This window comes from Neopsephotus bourkii, unplaced genomic scaffold (assembly GCF_033783945.1).
Source record: "Neopsephotus bourkii isolate Nb327-2 ecotype Australia unplaced genomic scaffold, CSIRO-AGI_Nbou_v1 NB_838, whole genome shotgun sequence".
Taxonomy (NCBI): Eukaryota; Metazoa; Chordata; class Aves; order Psittaciformes; family Psittacidae; genus Neopsephotus; species Neopsephotus bourkii.
In genome coordinates, this window is record NW_026901334.1 from 1,272,275 (window position 1) to 1,281,172 (window position 8,898).

The following is an 8,898-nucleotide window of genomic DNA, read 5'->3' on the forward strand; positions in this document are numbered from 1 at the left end:
ATGGGTGGCCGTGCTACCTGCACATCCACATAACGTGACTGCATCCTCCAGCCGCCCCTCAGCATTCTACCTGCTTATCCCCTGAGCACAAAGAATCAACAGGTTAGAGAAGACCTTGAAGACGGCTGCTGAAAATGCTTCTGATATAACAGAGCTGCTAAAAATGACACCATGGTTAGAAAAACAAAACCTTCCCTTTATTTACATTGCACCTTTTTCACAAAGAGGTTTGCCTGCAAAATGCTACATCAGAAACGCGGGCTCGAACAAGAGCGGAAACAAAAAGTCTCATTGAGGATCAGGAATCATTGTGACCAATGCCATTGTTACAAATCACCGTCCACCTGCAAAGCTGTTGCCTCAGTCTTAGCACTAAAACCACAAGTGTTTTACCAGGTGATAAAGATGCTCTCATCACAACTGGGTACTAAAACCAAACGGGTGAGGGAAATGGTCTGAAGATCTCTCGAAGGAGCACCAAGTACTTACAACAGCAAACCCAGAAGCAGCAGGGAGACATCGGTTTCTTTCACACTGGCATTTCTACAACTGTCCAGGTCGGGAAGAATTTGTCACTTTTGCAATGTATTTACACGTACATTAGCGATTCATCATGGTAATGAAACCATTTCTAATGATACAGACCAGTGACTAGTGTCCTAGATATGGCATCCAAGTCATGGCAGTTTCAAGCCTATGGAACCATCTGGTAATGGATCACACTGGTACAACATGACATTAATCTGATTCCTCATGCGAAATCCATTACCACTATTTGGCACTCCCAAAGCTTCCTGCAAGTGAAACACCCAAACCGACCCCATTCACCTTGACTTAATAACAGGGTCATTATACACCGTTGTCTAGATACACCCTTTTTATTCCAGTGTTTCCATACTTTCTACAGACCTATGTACAGAGTTAAATATGGCATTAATTTACAAACCATGATAAAACAAACATTCCACCTTGCCAAACAAAATCTCACAGCGGGCCAGGATTAAAAGATATATTACAACAGTATCAGAAACTTCCTTCACCTGGATGTGGGCAATATTGCTTAAGGACCTGGACTGAGGTATGCAGCAAAACCACCTCTTGTAACCCAGTCACATAACCGTTTTAATTACATGTTCCTCTACCCAAAATGATCCCTGTTGACCACAGACCTGGACTAGAAGAGCGTGCACACTGTCAGGCAAGCTCCAGGGAAAAGATTCACTCTCCAGGTCTTAAACAGATGGTATCCTCATTTGGGTCAGTCCCTTTTTGCCCTGCATGTGCACTGGGTACAAGCTTTCTCTTTTTCTGTTGCAAAAAAGACCTGGTCATGTTCTTTCAACAGGAAGTCACCTAAATGTATTAAATAAAGCCACTGCTCCGTGAATAAAGTACACGGAGCTTTATTCCATCTAACAATTCAAGTTGTCTGAAGGCAGTACAGTGACAGACATACCAGAAAATGCACAGATGAACTCAGAGGGTGCCTGTATATCCCTGGGACCCCCCCACTGCTGACTGCTTCTGGTATTTCACTCCACTGTGAAGGAAGGAAGAACCATCTCCACTTTCCAAATGCAAAACTGAGGCACAAAGAAGACAATTAAGTGTCTGCAGGAGTTCAGTAGTTTACAGCTCGCACTCTTTGCAAGCAGTTGGAGAACTTCAGCCCCTCTTAAAAACCTCAGCCTAAATATCTTGTCCTCAAATCAAATCCAAACCCTGAGTCCATACAATCCTTTTTGCACTTATGCAAAAGCACTTAAATATTGGGAGGTAAGCCTTAGAAAGACACATTTTGCACTTCCCCTTATTAAAAAGAAGTAATTATATATAAATTAATACTGGAACAGGCAAAAGATGTTTAATCTGTAAGAATTCTTTCCCTCATTACCCTGTCCTTGTTAACCTCAGTTAGGTAATAGTTCATTTTGATTTCCTAAACTAAAAGCCCAAGTTCTAAGCTCACATGAACAGATTCAACACCAATCGAGTCAAGGAGGTTCTGCTCACAAACATTAGCAGCATATTAACCCGCCTCTGATGTTTCAGAAAGGACCATTTCCTCTTTTGGACTGTGTGGTGGAAGCCAGGTTCCATAATTACCTCCACAGTCAGCCAAAAGAATAACATCAGGTTGACTCTGCACTTAAAAATGAATTCTTTATTATCCAGAATGAGCCAAATCATCATCTTACATCATGAAAGTTTTTAAAGCAATAAATAGATGGAGTGCTCTGTACGACACCCTAGATTTTGTCACTGGTGTCTAATGCCTCTCTAGTACAAACATAGTACTTAATGCTATCAAAACTCTCACTGTACAACAGCTTTTCTGATCAGAAGACCCTAAAATCTTGTCTTGCTAAAGTACTAACAGTACCAACCTGATTCAGTGAAACCCAAGTCACCTGCTTTCCTTCCTTTCATGCACAAATGCAGTACCTGACACAAAACAATCAACTTGTCTAGAATTAATTAATTCCTACTAACTGAATCAGTTCTTCCTAACCATAAATTAACTCATTAATGCTGATTTAAATACTCTTTTCTTAATAAGTTACTATCTGAGCTAGGGGAGTTGCAGGACACACATTTTAATTTCTTTCAGTGGAAAATGGAAGTCAGGCTAAATGCACACAGCAACTCCAACAGCAGTAGTTAAGGAACTTAACAATCAGGGGCTAAAGAAATAGACTTGAGTAACAACTCAAATGATTATTCAAATGAATGCATTCATAATATATGAAGCATATAATAGAACATAATTCATGAAGAAAACACCTTAAACCTTTCAATTTCTAAAGTAACACAGGAGTTTTGTGAGAACAGGTATGAAGCAATTAAAAAAATAAATCATCTTACTCCAAACACTTTATTTGTGAAGGCGTTTTCTGTATTGCCAAGAGAAAGTTCTGAAGTTACAGTATGACATTATTCAGGAAACAATGATGAATTTAAGCTCTGTCTGTTATCTACAGTGAGTGGGACAACTGTGATTTTAGAGAATTCTGTTTCTCTGTGCCTCAAGCCTGCTTTCTGAAGAGATCATTCTACTGCCAACTCTTTCAGAAACACTTCTGGTTCACCATCAAAAGCAGAAGGCAGAGGTGCAGAAGTAGTTAATACCCTCATGAAGTTTGGTAGTTGCTCAAGTGAATTCAGGCCTACCCTACCTGCAACTGAGTCGATCCTCCTCAAACAGACAAATCCTGCTAACCAGAAGTTCCACTTCTTTTTGAAAGTTTCATTAAAAGTATCACTAAAATGTATCAGAGAACAAATTAAAGGTGACGTTACCAGCATGGAAAGAAAATACTGGCCACAATTCAGCTGCCAAAAGAATCATCAGTTGACAGACTCTGAAAAGGAGCAGCAACAGCAGGTATTTTACTCTGAAGTTACATACGTGCTTTCACCAGGATCTCTGTACAAAAGCTACACCGCGTGTTTAGTTCCAGTGTCAGATGGAGCTGTTTCATGTCCAAGCTCTGCTCAGCAGAAGTTGAAGGTCTGTACCGCTTTCACTACACATGCATCTTCCCTTCTGCAAAACCTGTACAATAAAATGGCTTTACATTCATGGATGTACTAAAAAGTTTCTGATAATGCTGGGGACACTCTGATATCACAGTCTATACCTGTTTGCCAGGACTCTATATATCAAAACGATTTAAGTTGTAGGTGGTTGGATAGTTTTGCCGGCTATACTGGAAGTGGTCTGTTAGGATATTGGTTCGACCATACTGATAGTCTCCGTGTGGTGCAAATGCAGTAAGTCCATTCTGAGACTTCTCGGGAGTGTTCCGATGCCGGTCTAGGTTCACAAGGTCTCCAGTTGTAACTGGAAGTAACTGCTTCTTTGCTTCTTGGTTTGCATCGTATTTGGTCTGGGAAAGAAAGAAGGAATGTTTTTCTCAGATACCACCTAACGCATTCATACACCTAGCAGAAAGCATCTGGTTTTACAATTACACTGCTACCTGTGCCTGCTAAGGGTCTACTAGTGACTTCTGACAAAACCCTCATTCCTCTCACAAGCCAAATCAATAAGCTGCTCTTTTGCTGAAGAGCTTGGGTTATGTTACTTCCCAATCTTCATTTGCCAGGAGAATCCGAAGATCAGAATTCACATTGTCAGGGGCTCGGCAGCTGGCCTCACCCAAACACCTGCATACTCTGCTTTGGTGATACACAGACCTCCTTGCAATGAAGTTTTATGCCACACATTCTGTGTGTTTGTTCTGCTAGCAAGTTCCTTGTGCTACAAAAAAGAATGTGAAGCTACTGGGCTGTGTCAAGTGAGTTTCCTGAATAAACCCCCTTACCTTGTTATACAAGAAGACCCCCAGGATGGCTGTCATCATCCCAAGGACGTTGGTGCTCGTAACTGGATTGCGAAGCATTATAAGGGACACTGTGATGACCATGATTCGTTTGGTGGCATTTGCGACCGAGTAACTTAGCGGGCTGATCAGGTTCAGGATACTGAAGGCAATGACGTTCTGGGCAAAGTTACAGAATCCACTGATAATAAGCAGCATCAAGGTCCAGGACCAGTGAGACATCGTGCTCTGTTATAAAGACAAACATCACAAGGGAAAAAGTTATCTCAGGTTGCAGATAAGAGATGAAGAAACACAAATACAACTTGAGTCATTTCTTACTTGCCACCAATAGAAGAATGTCTGCAACTTAACTCTAAAGAGGCACCCGAGTACGTTACATTACACAGCTCCTGACTTCGCAAGAACCCCTCCACATCTCTGTGACACCCACTCAGGTGCATTTGTTCCTCTCTCCGGCTACTGATTCCTGAGATTTATATTCACAACGTACGCTGCCTCTAACCCTGAATTCTTACAATGGATTTTCTAATACTCTTTGGTGAAACAGTTTACAAGCATTTCACAACAGTTCCTTCCACACAGAGGAGGAACTACACTGGAACCCTTAAGGGCACTTTGTCTGGCTGAGTGATGGTGTGTTGGTTTTGTTCTCTTTTCCTCTTTTCTTTCTTAATAGGGAACCGTTTCCCAAACACAACACTTACCAAGTCATTCTCTACTAAGAAGGAAGAAAGATCTACCAAAACCCACGTTGGGATCATGAAGAACACAGCATGGCACCCGAGTATGTTCAGCAATCGGAGATGATGTATTCGGGAGTCTCTTAACACCTAACAAAAACCATCATTAAAGATGATGTTAGCCTTTCCTCAGCTACCACCCATGTTATCAGCAGAGATTCAGAAGCCAGGTAAGAGCGACAGGTTTAAATGACAGATAAATGATGAAAATAATTAAATACTGTTACAGTAGGAGTTTTCTATAAGGATTACTAAAGAAAACCAGACACGGATTAAACGAAAGGCTCAGGGAACTCTGAGTTCTGCCTTATTTTCAGTGTAACAGCTTCAACAGGTTCTAAAGAGCAGTAGAGAACAGGCAGACAAAACAGCCAGCTGTTACCTGGGGCTCCTTCGACTGCAGAGTTAACTTAAGAGGATATATAGACTGGAAAATACACTCATTCTGTCCTGCTACAGGCTGCTGCCCCATGCGATGAACAGCAAAACCCTCACCTTCTTTGAGAAGATGTTCTGAAGTGAGAAGCACAGCGTAGCAGCAAGCGCACTGATGAGCCCCCACATGTCAAAGGAAAGCTCTGTGACAGTGGCCAACAGGACACCGGTTATTATGGGGATCAGAGACAAGTACACCTGGAAGAGGAACAGAGAGGAGCGCCTTACAGTTATGAACTTTCATTGCCACTGAGTTTGTACAGAATGCTGATGGGGGGAGGAAAGCAGAAGGAAGAATAAAGCGACAGAAGCAGGGGTCAACTTTTATACTATTGGAATTCAAGGAATTCCTGCCCTGTGAGGGTGCTGAGGCCCCTGCACAGGGTGCCCAGAGAAGCTGTGGCTGCCCCATCCCTGGCAGTGCTCAAGGCCAGGTTGGACACAGGGGCTTGGAGCAAGTTGCTCCAGTGGAAGGGGTCCCTGCCCTGGCAGGGGTTGGAGCTGGAGGAGCTTTAAGGTCCCTTCCAACCCAAACCAGGCTGGGATTCTGTGATATCTTGACTCTAGAGATGGTTCCCACAGCTTGTTTTGAATTGGAAATCTAGTTTCTCTCATTTCAATCACAAACTGTGCCCCCCGTCCCAATCCCAGCCAGCAGAGCACGCCACAAGCACCCCCAGGAGAAGGACCCACAGCAAACCTGTCCGCACCTTCGTCGTCTGCTTCTCCTTCATAATGATCCGCGACAGAAGAACCACCCAGATCGGCATCGTCGCTTTGACTGGGGATGGAAAGAGAACACTGGTGGGGATGCGAAGCTCGGGCCAACTCCAGCAACCCCCATCAGCAGAGGGGGAGCACTGGGGATGGAGGAGGACCAGGGTCCAGTCCCACTGAAGCCATAACCTCAGCTGGGTGTCCCTCCTGCCGCTGTGCCAGGCACTCGCTGGCCGGTTCCTGGTGCTCTGGGACACTGCACCGGGCACTCCAGGCACATGGATCCAGGCCTTCAGGACGCTGCACCGGGCACTCCAGGCACATGGACCCAGGCCTTCAGCTCACCGCACCGGGCCCCCATATGATCACCGGTGGCACCGTGACACCCCCCCCCCGCCCCCCCCGGACCCTTACCTGTGTGCGCGTAGGAGACCGGGACCCTCCAGAGCGAGACGTGCGCGGACACGGACGCGAAGTACTTGCCGAAGGCGAGCGGGAGGATGTAGCGGGGGTAGGCGCGGGGCGGCAGCTGGGCCGGGCCGGCGGGCGGCACCCGCCATGCGCGCAGCAGCGGCGGCAGGAGCCCGCAGAGCCCCAGGATGTGGAACAAGGAGACGGTGACGGGCCGCGGGAAGCCGCCGAGCAGCAGCTTGTTCACCACGTTCCCGCCCGCGCTCAGCCCGTACCAGGCCAGGCACAGCGCCGACACCCGCGCCCCCTCCCGCAGCGCCGGCCCGCGCCCCCCCCGCCCCGGAGCCGCCGCCGCGGCCGCCCCGGTGCCGCCCGGAGCCGCCAGCGGGGCCGCCATGGCTCCGCGCGCCGCTGGAACGTCACCGCCGCCAACGCGTCGCTTCCCGGGGCGGGGCGGGGCCGCGCCTCAGCGCGACGGGGGCCGGCGGCCGGGGCTACGTCACTTCCGACGCGGCGCCTCCCGCCGGGTCCCGGTGCGGCCTCAGCGCAGGGGGGAGCTGCGCGCACGGGGCCCAGCGGTTGGTCTCTGGAGCACGGAGGCCTCACGGGGGAGCGGAAAGGGCGGCGGAGGAGCAGAGGTCACGGCCCGGTGACCCCGGGCTTTAAAACCCCGTCCATTGCCTCGGTGAGGGGCTCAGGGCCCGTGAAGAGCCGCGTCTGCGCCACTGACAGGAGAGGGCAGGCTCTGAGTTACAGCTTGTGTGAGTCAGGGGCAGAGAACCGGAGCTGGGCACAGAGCACGCACAGGGGAAAACCGCACTGGAACTTGCTCACAAAACTGAAGCAGCGCCCGGTAACCTCATCCCCGGCCCTTTGGAGCTCACCTTGTGTTGTCACCGCTGGAACAGGGATTGTCAAAGCCTCTGCTCACCATGGATGACACCCGAGTTGCCCTGCAAGGGCCATGGCTTGCAGCAGTGAGGAGGGGAGGGAAAGCCGCAGCAGAGCAGGACCCTGCCCCTCAGCAGGACCATTCAGAGAAGGGAGGAGGCAGGAGGAGCAAGATGCAGTCTTTACATAAACCCCAAGCACTTCCCAAAAGGGGCCAACTGTTGAACCCTCTGCCATCCAATCCACCTCCAGGACAGCTCTAAACTACCCCATCAGCTACAGGAGGACACTGGAAGGAAACTGAAAACACTTGGAAACACCCTTTTGGTAACTGCTGCTTCTGGTTTCCCTCTCAAAGCCTCCCCTTTCAGAAGTGGAAGCAGACAAAACATCAGCGTTTCCGAGAGCCACACATCTCAGCATGGCCAGGTCACAGAAGCAGGCTTGAACAAGAGACAAGACACAAACCTTGTCAGCTGTGTTCCGGAGAAGGACCCAGCTTCACACACACCCAGCAAGGAACACCCCTGGAAACCAAGCAGGAGCCCAGCTGCTCTGGGAGTCTTGGCAAAGCTCCTGTCCACACAGCGGGATCCAGCAGCAGTGGGATAACAGAGTTAGAACAGCACTCAACCAAGGGTACTTTTGGTGCAGCATCACCTCCCTGTCTGACCGCAGCAGACAAACAGTCCCATATTAAAGCAATCACAGTTAACAGTGCTTTGTGTACCAAGCCAGGGCTGCTTCCAAAAGCATTTTAACAAGTAGGAATAACACATTAAAAGCTATGGGGAGAAAAAGCTGACCATGAAGCAGTCGGGTTCTCAGTCTCATGGGTGCAACAAGAGCTTATAAACCTCTACTGAACCTGTGTGACTGAACACCACCATCAGCCATGAAAAACACCAGGCCCACCCCTGCTAGTGTCACCTGGGATTCCTTCTTTCTTTCCTTCCTTCCTTCCTTCCTTCCTTCCTTCCTTCCATCCATCCCACTGCTCCAAGAGCTCCTCAGCGCCGCTCCCAACTGATGGAAAACCAAAAGCTGAGCATCAAGAATTCACAAAGTGGTTTGTGCAAATTTTCTTTATTTCCACATTTATATCACAATGTGTCCACTTAAAGGACCAAATAGCAAAGTTGCTCCCTTCTGCATCCCAGGAACACAGAAGTCTGGTTACTGTACATTCACTAAGGCTCTTTGTTTTTGCAAATTGCGTTTATGATGGATATCCATAAGGCAAACAATATCTAAAGGAATGGTAACAAGTATATTTCCAGCATACAAACAGGCTTCCTTTTTCCCTCTCACAGTACAGTTACAAACTTGTAGCACCCTCATTACATTTAGGTTCT

At 47.7% G+C, this 8,898-nt stretch overlaps 1 protein-coding gene across 2 annotated transcripts; it reads right to left on the bottom strand.

Moving 5' to 3' along the window:
• Nucleotides 1–2,856: 2,856 nt before the first annotated feature.
• On the bottom strand, nt 2,857–7,049 carry SLC35E1 (solute carrier family 35 member E1). 2 transcript variants are annotated; one of them, XM_061355876.1, is made up of 7 exons: nt 6,656–7,049; nt 6,235–6,305; nt 5,585–5,722; nt 5,054–5,179; nt 4,329–4,574; nt 3,642–3,890; nt 2,857–3,556 (listed from the first exon to the last, which is right to left on the bottom strand). In XM_061355876.1, the coding sequence occupies exons 1-6, from the start codon at nt 7,047–7,049 to the stop codon at nt 3,657–3,659; spliced, it is 1,209 nt and encodes a 402-aa protein (XP_061211860.1). In that variant the 3' UTR covers nt 2,857–3,556; nt 3,642–3,656. The 2 variants fall into 2 exon arrangements, with proteins under 2 accessions (XP_061211860.1, XP_061211859.1); XM_061355875.1 differs by having other exon boundaries at nt 2,857–3,890.
• Between the last annotated feature and the right edge of the window lie 1,849 nt (nt 7,050–8,898).

Bases quoted from the DNA above. Each gene is read 5' to 3' on its own strand.
- SLC35E1 (XM_061355876.1), bottom strand. From the start codon at position 7,049: ATGGCGGCCCCGCTGGCGGCTCCGGGCGGCACCGGGGCGGCCGCGGCG. The intron at 5,723-6,234 runs GTGCGGACAGGT...TTCCTCTTCCAG, and splicing joins AGGAGAAGCAGACGACGAAG to GTGTACTTGTCTCTGATCCC. The intron at 4,575-5,053 runs GTAAGTGTTGTG...TCTTTATAACAG, and splicing joins TCTTAGTAGAGAATGACTTG to AGCACGATGTCTCACTGGTC.